The sequence below is a fragment of the Cetorhinus maximus genome, chromosome 4, assembly GCF_964194155.1.
Source record: "Cetorhinus maximus chromosome 4, sCetMax3.hap1.1, whole genome shotgun sequence".
Classification (NCBI taxonomy): domain Eukaryota; kingdom Metazoa; phylum Chordata; class Chondrichthyes; order Lamniformes; family Cetorhinidae; genus Cetorhinus; species Cetorhinus maximus.
The window spans coordinates 99,320,608-99,342,762 of NC_135882.1; the positions used below are offsets into that span (position 1 = coordinate 99,320,608).

Sequence of the window (22,155 nt, forward strand, 5' to 3'; positions counted from 1 at the left end):
AACATTCAGGATGGAAATTCTGGATGTAGTTGGCTTTAATGTCCTAAGTGCAATGTCTGGCTATTTGGTGTTGCTGAGGGCTGTGTTTCTGAAACCTCTCTTATCTATCACCATTTTAAATATACAAAAACTTAGAGGCAATTTTTGCTGAATGTTGAGTGCTAAAGAAGTAAAGAAGTGGCCAAGATGGAGTCTTCAGTTGAAACTTCGGTTTAGTCCATGCTTTGTGCAAGCCAGCACCTTGGTGAATAAGATAAAGCTGACGCCAGAAATAGCCGCCCAGAGTCTTGCTAAATAGCTGATTCCCACATAAAATGCCTGCTGGTGCTCATCAATGATTTAGCATTTTGTGGACTACTGCTTCAACTATCCCCTTTCCTTGCAGCTATTTTGGATTAAATACAGCGCTGGTGTTGATTTCAAGTTGCAGCTAAAGAGTTACATATTATAAGGGATACCCACCATTTCATGGTCATTGCTGCTAGTGTGGTGAACAGGTCTCCTGAAATATATTGGGAAATTTTCTCAAGCACTTTGTCAAGACTTCACTGACACTTAAGCAATATTTATTCCACAAATTCTCTGGGTTCTTACCATAAAAGCATGAGTGCTGCGTTACTCTATCTTGTCGGAGTCAACAGGAGAAAAGGATTGCTTGATAATGAACAACTTGCTTTGGGTCCCACTTGGTTTGGACAAGGAATAGGAACACAAAATGAGGCCAGGCAGAGAGCACAAGCTGCTGCGGGAGAGAGGGCCAGGTGGGATAGAAGTGTGAGTTATATCCATATACCCTGCGGATATAGAGCATTCCTCCTTCTCTGGACCACCTTCACCAAAAACATACGGTGTCACATCCAAGAAACTGTACACCATCTCTTTCAGTCCCTGAGCCATCCTGAAACTTGCCACAATGTGCCATACAGAGCAATTCATGACTTCAGTGGAAGTGGGTGCTAGGAGTCCACATATGCTGCTTCATCAAATTGCACAGGAGTGCTATATCCATAAGTTTTCGGTTATCACCTCCAGGCAAGTTGAAATCATGATAATCAGCATTTCGGGCCAAAATTGCGAGCTAAATCGGAACTTTCAAGCAGGCTGTCTTATCAGCAGATTACTCACTTACTGCCTGTTTTCATCTGTTGTTCAAAATACCACCCTCCCTCCCCCCGCCCCTTTGTCTATTGAAGAATACACAAACTTAGATTTGCTGCTTTTTGGCTTTACTGACAGGTCTATTTTACCCGTTCTTTCTTTACAGATTTTCTTACTGAGACTTGGAGTTAGTCATTCCCCACAACAGTACGACAGGACGGGATTTTCCAGCCCCGCCCATGGCCGGAAACGTCCAGTCCTGCTGAAAGTCAATTTTGACTTTTGGCTGAGCCGCCGAGTCTCCAGCGGCAGGTCCCGTCATGATGGGGCCGGAAAATCCTGGGCACAGTCTCACCCTGATCCTCCTGACCTTTTGCATGCTCAGATCAACTTTGGGGACAGTATGCCATTACTATAGGTTTATCTCTCAATGTCATCATGGAGGAAGATCAGCAATAGCTGAGCATGGAAAGGAATTGAATAAGGCAGTGTGGCAGGATATACTGGTTCAGCAGGCACTGCCCTCCATAGCACGTTTATAGGCAGCACAGGTCCTTTGAGGACCTCTCAGAGGAACTCAGATGGTTTGATTGTCCAAGGCTGCCACCATACATCTTTGTGACCATCTTCACAAAAGTTCTCCACTCTCGCAGAATTGCTTTGCCTGTGATCACTGCCCTGAATAGTTCTAGCACTGGATCTTCTCAAGCAGCTACAGGCGACCTGTGCAACATCAGCCTGAGAGCAGTAAGGGCTTCCTTTGGTAGGTTGCAGACATGGTCTTCAACAGAGCATCCAGACTTTGTTAACATTGGCATCACACTCGGGTTACAGGGGGAGGGAACCAGGGAGCTCTACCACATTCCTGGATTCCCAGGTGCAGAGTAACACACGTGTTACACATGAAGCCTTGAAGGTACCAGCAGAATAGCCACTAACATACAAAAACCCTGTGAAGCCAACCAGAAATCATGCATACGAATGCCAGGCATGTAGGCAACTGCCACGACAGGACCCACTGAGAGCTGCCAACAGGCAGTAAACTTTTTATGGGGTAATGAGGAGTATTCTTGCTCTTAGCTCCACAAAAATTAGAGCCTCAGGTTTTTTGGAAGAATTTGTGGGAAACCTGCAGTTGTCCCTTTAAGAACTGCTAGTTATGTCATTCTATATCCAATACCATTGGTGTAAACTTATTCAACACACCTTTCACCCATTGGCACCTGAAATTTGCTTCAGGATCTGACAGCCATCATTCAACTCAAATTTTAAATATATAAATCAGGCTCCTGTCTGTTCAGGTGGGAAAACTGGCTGCCAATTTCAAGGCCAGCATGAAAATTGAGTCAATTAGGCAATGGGCAGTAGCATTGTTTAATAAAATCTCCTTTGCCTATCGGTCCAGTTTTTAACATGAACAGAGCAGGATGCAGATGAAAATCACCTCCATATATCCTTTATTACAGTTTTATCTACTTACCACCTTTTTAGGCTGCAATGTCAAATGCATGCTAAGGTTTCTACTTTATTTTTAACATTTTTTTTACTCCATGTGCACACAAAATCTTTTTCGTAGAAAATTACAACATCCTAAATGATGGAAAACCCACAAAGGAGTTCCCCATTCAAGTAAAAAGCACTTCCTTAGCCCAACTTTAACTTTCATTGGTTAAAATGCAACTATTTATATTGGTGTAAGAACAGTTCTCAAAAGTCGGCAATTGTATTGACTCATTCACATCTACACTATGGCAGTCCTATGCTGTTGTTGTTTCAGCTATCCTGAAAATTCTAATTCCACTGTGGAGGATGAGAGAAGCGTAAAACCGGAAGGGTTGACAAGCCAGGCCACAACGAAATGCTCTGGAATTGCAGTGTCCACTCACGAAGCTAGGCCACTACATGTCCCAGCAAGGGATACTGTTGAACAGAGTACACAGAACACACATTGCATTTCTGCAAAGCCAGACATCGACAGGGGAGACAAAGGAATGTGCGAGAGTGAAGTTCCACATTCCTCAGAGATCTACATAGTAGAGTTTGATTACATGGCCAGGACTCATGAGGAGCTGAGCGTGAGAAAAGGAGAGCATCTGGAAATCCTCAGCAAAGAAGGGGATTGGTGGCTTGCTCAGAAATTTTGGGAAGGATCATTCAAACACGAAAAATGCTGCTCTGGCTTTGTGCCTGTCGAAATACTAGCAAAAGAGAAGAGCTTGGAGGGAGAACCGTGAGTATTAACTGCATGAAAAAGGATGGGTGGAGTTTAGAGTTGTGAGGGGGGTGGTGGTCGTGTGATCAGGAGGAAGGATGCAGATGGAGATCTCGCTTTCTTCCTACCTCCTTCCAATTACATCCGGGGTAGGAAGACGTTTGGGTGGCCTTCCCGCCCAGATGCCAATTGCAACCCTTAAAGGCCATATAAGGCCCTTAGCCTACCACCACTGGTATTCAACCAGCAGCGGGCAAAGGACTTACATCCACTTAGCAGGCCCTGCCAGGTTTGCCAGTGGCCTACTATCCTTCATTTATGGGCACTTTGTGCCTGATCAAGGGGCCTGGCATGGGAAGAGGGCCCCACAGGAAGCCACCTGCCCCCCACCCTTGATTCCCACCCCCTTGCTGGTGACTCCTTCTGCATGACCCCCAGGCCCACTTACACTCACCCATATCTAGGAATCCATCGCCAATCCCCCTGAAGGCTCCACTGTAGTACCAGCAGTGACCACCACTCATGGAGGTGCTGCTGGTACTACAGAGATACTAGCTTCTGATTGGTCAGCAACTCTCAGGGGCAGGATTTCCAATCAACAGGGGACTTAATTGCAAGACCTCCATTGCCCACATTAAATCCCAACTGATATCTCATCTGCTGGATTTCAACTATGAATTGGGAATAATTAGGTACAAGAATAAAAGGTTTGATCTAGCATTGTTAGCCCTTTACACCTTTTCCTAGGATTTCTGCCAAAGTTATGGTAGATCATCAGGAAAATCCCTGTGGAAAATCTATTACAAAGTGTTCTTTCATCTCATGGTCATTGTGGGCCTTGCGGTTTGCTGAATTTATAAAAGTTTGCTCTTGAGATTAGGGTTATTCTGACAATGCCCCAGTCATTGCCCCTAGGCTCCATTCATTGCTGGGGGCCCAGTCTTCTTGGCTTTTGGGGCCATGTTTTCAATGGAGCAGCCTTGGGCTGCAAACATTGAGAACTGTGTACACGGCTGGAGTTTAAATATGGCTCCCGGCATGAAGAAGCAGCAAGGTGATGGTGTGTTGGACAAATCAGAGTCCAGCTGCCAGCAATATGGCATGTTTCCTGTGGCTGCATAATTTGAGGCGGGAGTGGGATGATAAGGCGTGTAAACCCGCCATTGCGGCCAGTGGGTAAAATGTAATTTTTCACTCCCCTTACTGCACTTGGTGCAGATCTGGGATGATTCCACCCAAAGTTCGTGAGGATTTAAAATGAGACTGGAAGATTCACCTCGCTTGAACTAAAGGGAGAATCTCCAGGAAAACCCTCACCGTAAAAGACAGTTCTAGGGTCAAAAGTTTCCAGAATGGGAAAGGAAAAGAATGGAATTAAACCCTAAGGAGCTAAGAATCACTTTGGACTGGTTCTGGAAGAATTGAATATCTACTTAACAGACAGTGTAAAGCCTAACCATGGAGTGGGAGATTTTCAGTCATTTTAAATGTTAAAAGGGGAACGTTCTGTAGTTGAAGGTATAAGTTGGCTATGAAAATGGTGTTTAGTCAATGTTGCCTTTAGTTTGTTTGTTGCGGTAAAAGTTGTAAAAGGAGAAATCTATTCATGTGATACTTTCGGCTAGACACTGGGAATTCAAATTTCTTTTTAAAAATGACCTTTCTCTATGGAGATTATAACAGTGTGTCACAGCGCTCACCCACGCCCTCCACCAGTGCAGCGTCACACACCTCAGTGGGGCCTAGATGTTGAGCAGCCTTGGAATCACAATCTGGTGAGCACAGCACACAATCTGTTCCGCAGCAGGTGGAGGCAGGGACACCCTTGGTCTCCGGCATTCGGAGGACTGCTGGAGGCCAGGAATCTGCTGAGTCTGAATCAGATGATGAAACTCTGGACTCAGTCAGTTGCTGGAGATGCAAAGACAATCACTGGAACATCAGGAAGAGGTGTCTGGTGCACTCCTCAGGTTGCAAAGGATGACGGAGGAGTCTGTCCACCTTCATTCCGAGGTGATAGCACTGGCATGCCAATGCAATGAGGTCAACACTGGCAGGATGGTGGCCGCCATGGAGATCTTGGTCCAAGACATTGGTCCTGCACTGCTGTGCGGACTGAACTCCAGCACTGACCCATAGTTGGCCTCCAACAGTGTCAAATCAAGAGGGGTGCAGGGCAGCATGATCTCCCTCCAGCTTTTTCTTCTCCTCAGGGGCCATCGGGCACCCATAGGGAGGAGGACCAGCAACTTGACACCCCGGAACCAACCACCCAGATGACTCCGGGAATGTCTGGCTGATCCAAATCCCCTCTTCCTGTGACCATCACAGCACCAGCTCCACAGGCTGAGGAGGGTGCAGCTGGCCCACATCAGGACAGCCAAAGCAGGCCGGGGCCCTCCAGGTCTCGGCCCTCCAGAGGACACATGCCGAAGTCATCATAGTCAGCAGGCCTCCTCCACCTCCGCTGTGGATGTCGGAAGAGCACCAAGACGTAATGGCAGGGCTAGGAAGGTTGTTGTTGCATAGCCTGGCCATGGGTTTTAATTGCTTGTACATAATACTCACTTTGTTAAGAAACTCCCAAGGACATCTCCTTGCCTGTGGCTGCTTGTTATGATGACCGGTGTTTGTGTCATCTTCACAAGGTAAAGGCAAGTGTCTCAGTCCAGGGCCCCTTCCCTGTGCAGTGTGTAACTTTCAGAGCAAAGTGAAAGTTCAGCTTCACACTCACTGGACACATTAGTGATGCCTGCACCTCGATGGTGCTTGTCATTGCTGCCAGAATGTCATGGGCAGGTGTCAGAGAGTGTTGTCATTCTCTCTGTGTGCTCTCAGCACCTTTGAGTTGGGGCTGCCCCACCCCCCCCAATCTCTTCAGCATCTGTCCGGTGACAGTGTGGTCCTGAAGGGGACAGGTGCTGAAGGCTGATAAAGGTTTAGGTGCATTTAAAGTTTCACAGTTCATCTCCAAGATATGACCCTGCTCACAGAGCGCAAGCGAGCTGCCCTCAGCCAGACAGGAGTCAAACATTCACAGAGGCAATGTGGTGGTCTATAGAGTGTCCTCACTGCATGTCATTATCATCCTACTGGAATCGAGCAACTATTAGGGCCTCCACTGTGTCTCCATGACATGAGCCTGAGCACTGAGGGTATGCGCGCTGCCATCAGCCAGACTGAAGTCAAACATTCACAGATGCAAGGTCAGGAGGTCAGGACTGTCCTCACTGCATCTCATCATCATCATTCACGAATTTTGCGGCTATGAGGGACTCCCGGGCACGCCTGTCTCGTCTGGCCAGTGTGATGACCTCATCGCCAGTATCCTTGCCTTTGAGGACCTCATCACTATCATCCCCTTCAACATCCTCCTCATTGGAGGAGATGTGCAGCCCTTCCATCTCCTCCTCAGTCAGGTCTTCTCCCTGTTGCAGCGCCAGATTATGTAGCACACAGCAAGCTACGATGATACGCAACACCCTCTGGGGACTGTACTGCAGTGCTCCACCAGACCTGTCGAGGCACCGGAACCTCATTTTAAAGATGCCTATCGTTTGCTCCACCAAAGTCTGGGTTGTGGCATGAGCCTCATAGTACCTTCACTCTGTTGCAGTCTGAGGCCGCCACACAGGAGTCATCAGTCACATCCTCTGTGGCTATCCCTTATCCCTGTGCAGCCAAATCTGCAGCCTCTGTGGACTCTGGAAGATGTCAGGGATCTGAGACCTGCTAAGGATCTAGAAGTCATGGGTGCTCCCTGGGAATCATGTGCAGATCTTTAGGGTGCATTTGTGGTATTTGCAGACCAGCTGAACATTCAGCAAATGGAAGCCCTTGCGGCTGATGTAGTTGACTGCTTGTTGCTATGGCGATCTGAGCGCCATGTGGGTACAATCAATGACACCCTGCACCTATGGAAATCCTGAGATCTGCGCAACTCCCAGCTTTCTTGCTTCCTGGGCAAAAAGCACAAAGTTCTGTGCCTTCGCAAAGATGGCGTCTGTGGCCTCCTGGGTACATGTGTGTGTGGAGGCTTGTGAGACACCGCACAGTTCACTGGCGTAAGAATTGAACACCGCAGTCACTTTTACGGCCACTGGCAGTGGATGCCCTCTATGTCCCCATGGCGCCAAATCTTGCAGCAGGTGGCAGATATGACTGACCAGTTCCCTTGAAATGCACAGTCTTCGACAACACTGGTTCTCAGTCATTCCTGCAGATGACAGGCACCATTTATAGATCCTGGGTCTAGTGAGGCGCCTACGAGTGATGGCTCTTTGTGGATCTTCAGCTGCTAGTGCAGCAGGCCCTGCCGCCCCTTCATCTTGAGGGAGGTTCTCCTCCCTTTGCCAAGCCAGGCACCTCCACCGCACTCTTCTTCTTGTCCTCTGCTCCCTGTAAGCCATGAGGCATACTTTTAAATCACCAGGCTCCATGATCATGACATTCTCCTCCTGCAGGATCAAAGAGAGGGAAACATGGGTTAGCATTTGTGTCGTAAGAACCTCTCTTGGTTAAGTCTGAAGGCCCCTTCACGCATTCTGGACAGTGTTGGCCACCACTTGGATTGGCACTCATTGGCTGCCCGAAACCCCACCCACTTCCGCCCCACTCCATCTGACCAATGGAGGCAGCTTCGGCCATTGGACTGTATGCTGTGCTCTCAGCTCAGGCACAGGCGTTTTCCTAACCTGCACTGCAACGTTGCGCTGTTAGCTTGATTCATGGGGGATACAGGTCCAAACCTTAATAATGACATTGCAATAGACTCTGAGCACCTCCATCAGTGACTGCGCCATGATCACCTTGCGCAAGGGGATTCTACAAGTTGCCCAGTTGGCCAATCGTTCTGTTGCCCCCTAAAGCGCATATTAATTGGCAGTCTGCACTCAAGGCATGAAAAGTTCTGGAGCATTTGGTGGCATTTTCATATTATTGTGTTGCTTGAGTGGGCAAAAAAGCTTCAGAGGCCCGACTCCAAGCATGTCAATAGAACTGCTGCTGAACGGTCTCAGCTGAGGAAGGATGCTCACTTTTGACAAACTTTTCCAAGTGCATGGCCACTTCCCTCACACCCCCACCCCTCACCCCACCCACCGGGGTATGTTCTTGTGTACCCCCTTCAGCCTGTGCTTCCTTGCCCCCCCACCACCACCTCCCCACCCCCTTCCAACTTCACTAGCACTGGAGCCCTAGCCCCAGCATCGCACTGAAAGCCAGCCAGGTAAAAATGACTTGCCTGTGGCCCCTCATTGATGTGCTACGGGCGATGCTCACGAGCGCTGCACAAGGTTGTCTGCACTCAACTCCGAGTTTCCCTTGACATTCAGCTCGCTAGGTACATGCTTTTTAAAGGCAGTCATGAATAACGCCATTCTGAAGTCACGCCGACATGGGTGGTAAATTTGACGCATAGGGATAATGTTTGACGGCGGGAAATGCAGCCCACCATTGCTGGTGGAATAAAGCAGATGATCACAAATTGGTTTGACGATGGCGTGAAACCAACTTTTTGCCTTCTTGCCATATTGACTGACTGTCAGTGAAATTCAAGGATATCTTTTCAGAGAATCTTGTAATTCAATCCTCTCTTGGCTTCCCATCCACCCTTACCCTCTCAAAACCCATCTCCATGGCAATGTGAATCACATGGAACTTGTACCCAGGTAGAAATACTGTTTAGCTATCCTTTCGGCACCAACTCTATTCTACCTTAGAATTAAATGGACATTTAAAAGTTTAATTGGTTTCAAAACCTGACATTCTTAACATCTTCCTGGGCTTTGGAGACTAACAGTCTACCCACTTTCAGCACAGGTGATTCTGCTATTGTTGCCAGGTGTTGAATCTGCTTCCCAGTAAAATAACCTGGGCCCTCCTTTAATTTTTAAAAATCAAATCTCCCAGGTGTGCCATCAGCAGAATTTACAACAGGGCACATTACACCTTCATTCCTCAATTTTACCATAAATTACAACACAGTCCAAAGGCATAACAATTTTATAAAGCTTCACATTTGTAACACCTCCCCCTGAAAAATGAAAAGTCATCACTGCAGTGATGAGTGTTCAAAACCATTATACAAAATATAACAACTTATAATATTCTACACATTTTAACAACTAACTTATGTGATACAATGCAAGTAATATTCTCCCCCTGTGCTGTCACATTTTGCTATTAAACGGTCCATCTTGACAGTATCACAGTTTAACCTGTATTAACCAAGTGCATGCCACAGTTGAGCCCAAGTCCACTTTACATAGATTTTTTAAGTTCTTTCCCTCATATAAAGGAGAATTTATTTCGCTGCTAGTTCATTACTCGCTATAAATTGTCGTAAATCTCCTCTCTCATGAGTAAACTTCACAACATTTTCATGCCCTAGGTTAAAAGTTGGCACAACCGATTCCACCTGAGTAGCTTTGTCTGGACTGTTACTTGCAGACAATCCCTGTGACTTTCGAATTCCATTAGGTGTAAATTGAGATGAAATCCTCCCTCACAACTCTTTGTTTAATGTGGCTTCAACACGTCCTTTTGCTTTTCTTTAGAAGTAATGTGAACCACGTGGTGCAAACTTTAATTCCGGATCTCCATTCCAACTGTAGGTTGTTTTTATTGTCCAGATCAAAAAAAATCTCAGCCAGCCAAACAATGGATTTGTCTTTCTCCTGTTTAAATGACAGATTACAGTTTGCTTTCGCTGCTTTAAGAGTCTTGTTATGGTCACGTCGATGATCAGGCAAAAAATCCTGATACTGTTTTGTAGCCAGTTCCCAGATATCTTTAAATTCTTTTCCTCAGTTAGCACCAATTTTGCTCAACTGTTCTCTCACAAGCGCAATGGTGTCATCCTTCCAAACTTTTAATTCATGCTCCAAAACTTTAATGGGCCGTAACTTCTGTGCTCTGAGGCAGTGTATTGGGAGGGGAGTGGGGGGAGGGGTAACCCAATGATACACTGTGGAACAACCCCCACCCCAGAAGTTCCCAAGTAAGGATTGCACGGCAATTGCCAACGAATTTTAAACTTCCTTTGGGCAATTGTCCTGCACTGGGAACCATCCAAAAATGCAATTTAAATCGCAAACTTCGGATTGTTCCAACTGTCTTACAGTAATAGTTACCCAGAAAAAGTTATAAGATTTAAAACCACTTCTAGTTTTTGGGTACCTATTGTACTGACCTCCCCTGACCCCCCCCCCCCCCCACAGGACTTCCCCCCCCTAATCCACTACTCCTTCAGAACCCCTGCGGGACACCCACACCCGCCCCCCCCGACTACCCTCCTGCCCCGGCCTGACCCAACACCCCAAACCAGGCCAGACCCAACCCCAACCCACCAGTCCGAACTCCCCAACCCTTGCCCACCAACAAGATACTCCCAAGCCCAACCTGACCCAACCCCTGAGCACCCCACCAGGCTTGATATGACTCGACTCCACCACACCAATGCCCCCTCAGGCCTGACCTGACCCAACTCAACCCAACCTGACTCCCCCACTCCAGGCCTGACATGACACCACACGCCACCCCCACCACAGGCTTGACCCGACCTCCCACTCCCCCATTCACCTTATACACTTACCTTCTCCCTGGTTTATCAAAGTGGCTGGACCTTTAAACCTACCTGCTTCACAGCAGCTAGTGCCGCAAAAAAGAGGACGTGGCTTACTTACCTTTGACTGAGCTGCCCTCGACTGTAGGCCTCAGGAATCTGCTGCACTATACAGATCTCACCTGGCCTGAGTCAGAAAGTTGGGTGAGAAAGAAGCGGCTGGATTTCAAGGTAAGTACCCACGAGTGGAGTGGCAATCCGACTCAATTGCCATTCCACCTGAAGTTACAGGCCAATGTGTCCTTGTAATTCTACAGTATCAACATTAGTTGCAGCAAAGCCATTTTGTTTGAAAGCACTGCCTTTCTTTGTTTTTCCATTATCCTGGAATGTTGCTGTATTTTGGTTTACCACCTGTGGCTGAAGTTCTGCAAGTAGGTTTAATTCAGACAGCTGCAATCCATGTTCCGCTGTCTTTGACGCTACATTGTCAGTCTGAGGCTTCAATGTCTTATTAATCTCAGAAGTCTGAGCTTTTAACTCTTTGACATCCCTTGAGTCAAACTATTGTTCTTGACAACAGATTCAGAGACAGGCATATGTTTTCCCAAATCCATTGATCTTGCTGATACATCCTTATCTTTAATAATTTCACATGATTTTGTGGAAATGTTTGCAGGTAGCAGATGGTCTCCCACTAGATATTTTCCCAAGATAAGGTCAATGTTATTATTAGGCAATGTGGAAACCACTCCCACAATAACACAACCTGTTACTAAAGCACAGTTAAAATTCACTACACAATGGAACAGCTAAACAATTTCCAGCAATGCTCTGACTTCAATAATATACTTTTATTAACTAATTTTCTAAAGAGAAATTCACGTCTTTCGCTAACATTAGGGTTTGAGCTGACCCCGTATCTTTAAGAATAACAATCTCTTGATCCCTTTATCAGACAAAATTGGAGTTACTTCACCCTCAACGTAAAGTTCTCATGATCTTTTTATGTTCCAATTTATACCCACTGTAATTATCTTAGGTGGTATCAGTTTTATCACAAGCTTCAGTAACTAGTGCAGCATTTTCTGGAGAAACACTACGCCAGGCTTATCCAATCTTTACGCTTGGGGGCCATGTTTCCATTTTTTTCTCCCTCAAGGGGCTGATGAGCAAATGTTGGAAACTTAAGGCTTGGCACAACATTACACATGAATTTCAAAATAAAGTTGAGGTGTGAAGAAAAGACAACTTGCTGAGCAAAAATAAAGCAATGTCAAAGCAATAAATTGACAATTAAAAAGTGGAATTAATAAACATAACCATTAGAGTGTGAGAAGGACAGAGTCCATTTGTCGAGCTCACTCCCAAACTCTTGATGCTCACTCATTCACCCTCATCCACTGTGTAAGTAGGTGTGATTGTGTGTTGGTGTGGGGATGAGTGTGAGTGGGAATCCTGAGACTGCAAGTGAGCCAGACACACACACACACACACTGCCACATTCACCCACTCAATCACTCTCTCTTCACACCCTCTCCCTCTCCTAGTCTCAGTCTCTCTCTCCAGACCCTCTCCCTCTCCCAGTCTCAGTCTCTCTCTTCACCCTCTCCCTCTCCCAGTCTCATTCTCTCTCTTCACCCTCTCCCTCCCCTGGTCCCAGTCTCTCCCTTCACACCATCTCCCCATCCCAGCCTCTCTCTCCACACCCTCTCCCTCTCCCAGTCTCAGTCTCTCTCTCCACACCCTCTCCCTCTCCCAGTCCCAGTCTCTCTCTTCACATCATCTCCCCATCCCAGCCTCTCTCTCCACATCCTCTCCCTCTCCCAGTCTCAGTCTCTCTCTTCACACCCTCTCCCTCCCCTGGTCCCAGTCTCTCCCTTCACACCATCTCCCCATCCCAGCCTCTCTCTCCACACCCTCTCCCTCTCCCAGTCTCTCTCCTCTCCCTCTCCCACACTTACACTCTCTCTCTCTAACATTCACACACTCTCTGTCTCTCCCGCACTCTCTCTCTCTCTCCCAAAGCTCAGGTTGGCAAGTCCCTTCACCCTCACCACGCACCCTCCTGCCCGCCCACACCATTGCATCTACCGTCTTCCGGCCTGGCAGCCAGCCTCCTTCCCCACCCAGCCTGGCCCGGTGTGGCAGCCTCTCTCTCCCCGTCTCTCTCTCTCTCGCCCGGAGCACACTCACTGACACCAGTGTTATTCCTCCCCCAAACACAGACTGCTTCTTTTCCACATACTCCTCCTCATAGGTGAGCCCATCAGCAGCAAACGTAGGAGAGGAGTGGCCTGTGAGAGGAGGAGCAGTTTTTTTCAGAATCTTCGAATCCACTTACCGCCATTTTGAAAACTACCTCCAGGGTCCACATTGGGAGGCTTCGCAGGCCACATCCGGCCCGCTGGACAAACCTGCACTAGTCACACCTACAAACGTCACAATCTTAGCTTTTAATTTCCATCGATCTGCTTTTACATGCCCAGTCTTATAACAAGAGTAACATATTGGTCCCCTCGAATCATACTTATCTTCAACATGGGTCAGAATCGTCCCAGCTTTGCACTAATTGTGGTAGCGGGTGGGTAAAATGACGGTTTACCCATCGGCCGCGATGGAGGGTTTTCACGCCTTTTCGTCCTAAACCCGCCACATTATTTATGCATTCCCAGGAAACACGCTGTTTCCATGGTGAGTGGGCTCTCATTTACCTGCCCACTATCACCTCGCCGCTTCATCACGCTGGGTGTCATATTTAAAGTCCAGCCGCGTGCACACATCTCAGTGCTTCCAGCCCACGACTGCTGCAGGGAAAATGTCCATGAAAGGCAAAAATACTGCAGCCCCAAAGTTCAGCAACGTGTCACTGGAATGCTTTTGGATGCCGCGGAGTCCCATCGGGGTCTCTTCTACCCCTGCTCTGGCCGCAGGATGGGAAGCAGCATGATCAAGCTTGGGAGGCAGTGGCAGCAGTGGTCAGCGCCAAAAACCTTCAAAAGAGGACAGCCACCCAGACCCACAAGATGATAAATGATCTCCTCCGTTCTGCAGGGTAAGTCACTCCTCTCATCACTCTCAAATCACACACTCACAAACCCATCACACATCCACAGGGCACTCACTCGCTGCCAGTTCAAGGGACATCACCATACACTCTCTCACACTCACCGTCATTGTCCTCATCCCATCCATGGGACCACTCACCACCCACGCATGACAGGCATACTTATCATCTGGCCTACCAGCGTCCTGCTTACACTCTCTCCATCTCTATTCATGCAGTACAAGCTGGCACACAACAAGAGGGAGAGGTCACAGACTGGTGGAAGAATGCCTGAAATCAAGGCCCTCGCAGACTTTGAAAACAGAGCCATTCAGCTGGCCAGCGAGGATCTGGGCTGGTCCTGTGCTGACGGTGTGATCAGCGGTGCTCTACTATGTGAGGATCCAGCAGTGCAACATCCATCAGACAACCATTCTTTGTGTAATGTGTTCTGTTTCACAAGTCACTGTCATGCACTACTTAACTCCCCTTGCTTCTGCAGGCACGTCTGGGAAACAGCCAAGGGAGTCCATTACCCAGGGCCTCCAATCAAGCCCCGAAGAAACCTCTGGAGAGGAATCTGCAGGCACCCTCTTTGAAGTCCCGTCACAGTGCTCACCCACACCCTCCACCAGCACAGAGACACACACATTGGTGGGACCCAGCTTTATAACAGCCTTGGAATCACAATCTGGTGAGTACATCGCACTGTCTGACCCACAGCAGGAGGCAGGAGGGATTTCCCTGGTGTCTGGCACTCGGAGGACTGCCAGAGGCTAGAAATTTGCTGAGTCCGAGTCAGTATGGGGAGGCGATGGCATAGTGGTGTTGTGGAATTGTAGTGGTATTGTCGCTAGACTAGTAATCCAGGGACCAAGGGTAATGCTCTGGGGACCTGAGTTCGAATCCCACCATGGCAGATGGTGCAATTTGAATTCAATAAAAATCTGTAATTAAAAGCCTAATGATGACCATGAAACTATTGTCAATTGTTGTAAAGACCCATTTGGTTCACGAATGTCCTTTAGGGAAATAAATCTGTCGTCCTTACCTGGTCTGGCCTACACATGACTCCAGACCCACAGCAATGTGGTTGACTCTTAAAATGCCCTCTGAAGTAGCCTAGGAAGCCACTCAATTGTATCAAACCACTACAAAGTCACAAAAAAAGGATGAAACAGGGGGAAACCACCTGGGATCATCCTAGGCACCAGAAGCGACAACGGCAAGCTCAGCACTGTCCACCCTGCAAAGTCCTCCTTACTAACAAATGGGGGCTAGTGCCAAAATTGGGAGAGCTGTCTCATAGACTAGTCAAGCAACAGCCTGACATAGTCATACTTACGGATAATGTCGCAAACTCCACCATCACCATCCCTGGGTATGTCCTGTCCCACCAGCTGACAAACCCAGCAGAGGTGGAGGCACAGTGGTATACAGTCGGGAGGGAGTTGCCCTGGAGTCCTCAACATTGACTCCAGACCCATGAAGTCTAAAGGCATCAGGTCAAACATGGGCAAGGAAGCCTCCTGCTAACTATCACGTACCGCCCTCCCTCAGCTGATAAATCAGTGCTCCTCCATGTTCAACACCACTTGGAGGAAGCATTGAGGGTGGAAAGGGCACAGAATGTACTCTGGGTGGGGGACTTCGATGTCCACCACCAAGAGTGGCTCGGTAGCACCACTACTGACCGAGATGGCTGAGTCGTAAAAGACATAGCTGCTAGACTGGGTCTGCAGCAGGTGGTGAGGGAAGCAACAAGAGGGAAAAACATACTCACCTTATCCTCGCCAACCTGCCTGCTGCAGATGCATCTACCCATGACAGTATTGGTAAAAGTGAACACCGCACAGTCGTTGTGGAGACGAAGTCCCGGCTTCACATTGAGGATACCCTCCATCGTGCTGTGTGGCAGAAATTGCAACTCAAGACTGGGCATCCATGAGGCACTGTGGGCCATCAGCAGCAGCAGAATTTTACTCGAACACAATCTGTAACCTCATGGCCCAGCATATCCCCCACACTACCATTACCATTAAGCCAGGGGATCAACCCTGGTCCATTGAAGTGCAGGAGAGCATGCCAGGAGCAGCACCAGGCATACCTAAAAATGAGGTGTCAACCTGGGGAAGCTACAACACAGGACTACTTGCATGCCAAACAGCATAAGCAGCAAGTGATAGACAGAGCTAAGCGATCCCACAACCAATGGATCAGATATAAGCCCTGCAGTCCTGCCACATCCTGTCGTGAATGGTGGTGGACAATTAAACAACTCACTGGAGGAGGAGGCTCCACAAATATCCCCATCCTCAATGATGGAGGAGCCCAGCACATCAGTGCAAAAGATAAGGCTGAAGCATTTGCTACAATCTTCATCCAGAAGTGCTGAGTGGATGATCCATATCAGCCTCCTCCAGAGGTCCCCAGTATCACAGATGCCAGTCTTCACCCAATTCAATGCACTCCACATGATATCAAGAAATGGCTGAAGGCACTGGATACTGCAAAGGCTATGGGCTCTGACAATATTCCGGCAATAGTACTGCAGACTTGTGCTCCAGAACTTGTCGCAGTCCTAGCCCAGCTACAATACAGCTACAGCACTGGCATCTACCTGGCTATGTGGAAAATTGCCCAGGTATGTCCTGTACATAAAAAGCAGGACAAGTCCAACCCAGCCAATTACCGTCCCATCAGTCTATTCTCCATCATCAGTAAAGTAATGGAAAGGGTCATCAACAGTGCTATCAAGCATCACTTGCTTAGCAATAACCTGCTCACTGACGCCCAGTTTGGGTTCTGCCAGGGCCACTCAGCTCCTGATCTCATTACATCTTTGGTTCAAACATGGACAAAAGAGTGACTGCCCTTGACATCAAGGCTGCATTTGACCGAGTGTGGCATCAAGGAGCCTTAGCAAAACTGGAGTCAATGGAAATCAGGGGGGAAAACCTCCACTGGCTGGAGTAATACCTAGCACCAAGGAAGATGGTTGTGGTTGTTGGAGGTCAGACATCTCAGCTCCGTGGCATCACTGCAGGAGTTCCTCAGGGTAATGTCCTAGGCCCAACCATCTTCAGCTACTTCATCAATGAACTTCCTTCCATTATAAGATCAGAAGCAGGGACGTTTGCTGATGATTGCATAATGTTCAGCACCATTCACGACTCCTCAGATACTGAAGCAGTCCATGTCCAAATGCAGCAAAATCTGGACAATATCCAGGCTTGGGCTGACAAATGGCAAATAACATTCATGCCACACAAGTGCCAGGCAATGACCATCTCCAACAAGAGAGAATCCAACCATCACTCCTTGATGTTCAATGGCATTACCATCACTGAATCCCCCACTATCAACATCCCGGGGGTTACCATTGACTAGAAACTGAACTGGGTTAGCCATATAAATACTGTGGCTACAAGACCAGGCCAGAGGCTAAGAATCATGTGATGAGTAACTCACCTCCTGACTCCCCAGCGCCTGTACACCAGCTACAAGGCACAAGTCAGGAGTGTGATGGAAAACTCTCCACTTGCCTGGAAGAGTGCAGCTCCCACAATACTCAAGAAGCTTGACACCATCCAGGACAAAGCAGCCCACTTGATTGGCACCCCTTCCACAAACATTCACTCCCTCTACCACCATCGCACAGTAGCAGCAGTATGTACCATCTACAAGATGCACTGCAGGAATTCACCGATGCTCCTTCGACAGCACCTTCCAAACCCACGGCCACTACCACCTAGAAGGACAAGGGCAGCAGATAGATGGGAACATCATCACCTGGAAGTTCCCCTCCAAATCACTCACCACCTTGACTTGGAAATATATCAACGTTCCTTCGCTGTCGCTGGGTCAAAATCCTGGAACTCCCTTCCTAACAGTGCTGTGTACCTACACATGGACTGCAGCAGTTCAAAAAGGCAGCTTACCATCTCCTTCTCAAGGGCAATTAGGGATGGGCAATAAATGCTGACCCAGCTAGTGAAGCCCACATCCTGTGAATGAATTTAAAAAAATATGATGAACCTCTGGACTCAGTCATGTCACAGGTGCTGGAGCTGCAAAGGCAAGTTCAGGAACATCAGGAAGGGATGTTCACTGTACTCTTCAGGTTGCAAGGCACGATTGAGGAGTCTGTCCACCTTCACTCTGAGGTGATAGCGGCAGCAAGCCTACGCACCAAGGTCAACACTGGTAGGATGGCGGCTGCCATGGAGACCTTAGTCCAGGACATTGGTGCTGCATGGCTGCGCAAGCTCCACTCCATCGCTGATGCCATGGTTGGCTTCCAACGGTGTGTACGCGAGAGGGGTACAGGGTAGCCCGATCATACTCCAGCTACCCCTTCTCCTCAAGGTGTCGGCCTGGGTCCCCCAGGCACCCATAGGGAGGAGGATCAGCAGGTGAAAATCCCAGGGCCATCAATTCAGGTGACTCCGGGAGTATCCGGCCCATCCGATTCCCCTTAACCTGTGACCTCAGCAGCTCCAGTTCCACAGGCCGAGGAGAGTGACACCACCAGACAGCAGGACCCCAAAGGCCAGCCGGGGCCCTCCAAGGCTCAGCCCGCCAGAGGACACCCGCCAAGGTCATCACAAGGTTACAGTCACTAGGCTGCCTCCACCTCTGCTGTGAATGTTTCTGGGGGGGCAACAAGATGTAGCGGTAGGGTTAGGAAAGTTAAGAAAAATTAGTTGCAGAACCTGGGCATGGGTGTTAATCACTTGTACATACTGTTCACTATTTTCAATAAACTCCCAAGAATGTCTCCCTGCCTATGGCTCCTTGTTCTGATGAGCAGTGTTCTTGTCACTCAAGTGTGAAACCTTTCTGCACGTGATAAGGTTTAGATGCCTCAGTCCAGGGCCTCTTCCCTGTGCTCTGTGCAGCCTTCAGACCAAAGTGATGGTCCAGCCTCACACTCCCTGGAAACATTACTGATGCCTGCACCTTGGTGGTGCTTGTCATTGCTACCAGAAGGCCGTGGGTAGGCACCACAGAGTACCATCATTCTCTCTGTGTGCTCTCAGCACCTTTAAGGTGGGGCTGGCCCCCCATCTCTTCAGCATCTGTGACCAGTGACGCTGTGCTCCTGAATGGCTCAGGTGCTGAAGGCTGACAAAGGATCAGATGCTTCTAAAGTTTCCTGGCTGTGTCTCTATGATATGACCCTGATCACAGAGTGCAAGCGAGCTGCCCTCGGCCAGACAGGAGTCAGACGTTCTCAGAGGCTATGTGAAGATCTATAGAGTGTCCTCATTGCATGTCCTCATTATCCTCCATAAATCTATCAGCCCAAGCATGGCTGCCTCATCTGGCCAGTTACAAGGGCCTCATCCCCATCATTGTCACCTTCAAGGCCCTCCTCACCCTCATCCCCGTCAGCGTCCTCCTCATCGCAGGAGACTTCCAGCTCCTCCATCTCATCCTCAGCCAGCTGGTCTCCCCATTGGAGTGCCAGGTTGTAAAGGGCGCAGCAGACGACAACGGTGCATGACACCCTCTGCGGACTGTATTGCAGGGCTCCACCAGAGCGGTCCAGGCACCAGAACCTCATCTTCAGCATCCCAATGAGGCTTATTGTTACAAACTATCCCACAAATTTAAAGGTGGCAGCAAATCTTTATTTGCAAACTCACAGAGAATTTGGAGAGATAAGAGGTGTGATACTGAACATGACACTAATTACCATTTAAGCCGCCTCGTTTATTTAAGAAATGTTACGGTTTTATGGTTAGTACATGGTTCCTAAAGGAATGCTGTTTCTAAATTCTTTAATTAGCAACACCTCTCCAAAGTTTTCAAAATCTTGATCAAGTTCCATCACCTTTTACCATCTATAAAACACCATTTCTTTTTCTCTAGCAAATTCCACAAAAATCTGATTCTGTCCCTACCTCAATAAACTTTTGCCTGTAAGCTTTCAGAACTAACTTGTACTTATGAAGCACACAAGTCTTAACTGTATCATAAACTGCAGACTATTCATCTGAAAGCGTTGAATAAACCTCCAATGCTTCCCCTATCAAAACACTTTGTAATAAAATTGTCAATTTTTTTCTCTGCCATTCCAACTTGGTGGAAATTTTCTCAAACACTACAAAATACATTTCAACTCCTTCATCACTGTATATTGGCACTAGGCAAATTTTCCTTGCCAAATCAAAACCAGTAGTTAAATCAGCCCCATTGTCAAGTTTGCCTGCTGCTCCCTGTTCACATAATCAAAGCTTTTCTCTATCCAATTCAAATTTTCTGGCTTCCGTCTCTCTTTGAAATTCTAATTCAAGTCTTCACATTTCCCTTTCTTTTTCTTTTTCCTCCATTTCAAGGAATGGTTCAGCAGTAGACAGCCATTTTAACATTTCAATGAATGCAGCAAAGGTCACTGTGAAATCTTATTCATTTAAACTTTAGCAAATCCCAATGTACTCATCACAGTCTGTGGATTTAAAATCCTACAAAAGCCCCCAATTTGTTACAAGCTCCATAGAGACCGATAACTTATAAAAATAAATTTGAATTCCCAGTCATCAACTTCAAGGTTCAAATGACAAGATTTCATGTTTTGTAACTTTTGCAGCAACAAATAAACTAAAGGCAACCTTGACTAAACACCATTTTCATAGGCAATTTATACTTTAAACTACAGGATAGAACATTCCCCTTTTAACATTTAAAATGACCAAAAATCCCTGGTTATACTTTACAATGTCCCTTAAGTAGGCATTCAATTCTCCTGGAACCAGTCCAAAGTGATTCTTAACAAAAACAAAAATACCTGGAAAAACTCAGCAAGTCTGGCAGCATCTGCGGAGAGGAACGCAGTTAATGTTTCAAGTCCAAATGACCCTTCAACAGAACTAAGTAAAAATAGAAGAGAGGTGAAATATAAGCTGGTTTAAGGGGGAGGGGAGGGGTGGGGGTTGGGGGTGGGACAAGTAGAGCCAATGATTCTTAGCTCCTTAGGGTTTAATTCCATTCTTTTCCTTTCCCAAACTGGTAACTTTGAACCCCAGAGCTGTCTGTCATGGTGAGAGTTTTCCTGGAGAGTCTCCCTCTAGTTAAAGTTAGGTGAACCTTCCAGCCTCATTTTAAAACCTCATGAAAGTGATCTTTTTAATTGAGCACCAGCTCCCACCTGTATTCCTGCTTGGTGAGCTATCGAGATTTAGCCATCTCTTTCTTTTCCCCCTCTCTCTCTCTATCTGATCCTGGCACTGGGTAAAATCCCAGTGGCACCAGGAGGAGGCACTTCAGAAGCCATTAAATTGGTCTCTATTGCAACTGGGAAAATTGCAGTGGGGGCAGGTGGGTAAGCAGCAGGATGCCTCCCCTGCAACTGGGAAAATTGCAGTGGGGGCAGGTGGGTTGGCGGCAGGATGTTGCTGCTGACATGGCACCCGATTTTACAACCCCCCCACATGTGATCCCACCCCCAGGAGGCCATAGAATTCAGCTCGAAGACACGTAAGCTGATATTAGGGAAGATGGTCGATAGATTGGTCAAAGAGGTAGTGTTTAAGGTATGCCTTAAAGGAGGAAAGAGGGGTATAGAGGTGAAGAAGTTTAGTGAGGGAATTCTAGAGCTTTGCAAATGAATTACTGCCACTGACGATAGAACAATTTATATCGGTGATGCTCAGAGGCCAGAATTAGAGGAGTACAGATATCTTACAGGGTGTGGGACAGGAAGAGATTACAGGGGTAGGGAGGAGGGAGCTCATTGAGGGATTTGAAAACAAGGATGAGAATTTTCAAATCACTGCATTGCTTAACAGGGGGTCAATGTAGTTCAATCGAGACAGGGCTTATAGGTAAACAACACTTGGCGAGACTAAAGTCACAAGCAGTAAAGTTTTGGTAGAACTTGTGAGGCCGGCTAGCAGTGCATTGGAATAGTCAAGCCTTGAGGTAACTAAGGCATGAATAAGGGTTTCAGCAGCAGATCAACTGAAGCAGGGGCAGAGCCATTGCCCTCAATGGAAATCAAAATTAAGGATGATGTGAAACGGACTGTCACTTGCTTTCACACATTCCCAATGTGCTCAGATAAAGGAGAGATTGTAAGGTTGTTCTGAATGAGTGAGTTAAATATCAATGGAATGGTCTTTCTAATCTGTAGTCTTCATATGACTTCATGGCCAGAATTTTACTGGCCCCCACTGGCGGGTTTTTATGGGGGGCGCAGGGGAAGCGTGAAATTGAAGGGATGGGATTCCC

The 22,155-nt window shown here is 47.6% G+C and overlaps 1 protein-coding gene across 1 annotated transcript in view; it reads left to right on the top strand.

Moving 5' to 3' along the window:
* The first annotated feature begins 2,846 nt into the window (after positions 1-2,846).
* Positions 2,847-22,155, top strand: part of LOC144679340 (tyrosine-protein kinase Src42A-like) — a 47,782-nt gene continuing 28,473 nt past the window's right edge. The window contains exon 1 of the mRNA XM_078539717.1: positions 2,847-3,328. Within this exon, the coding sequence (XP_078395843.1) occupies positions 2,847-3,328 (482 nt within the window). The remainder of the gene's footprint in view (positions 3,329-22,155) is intronic.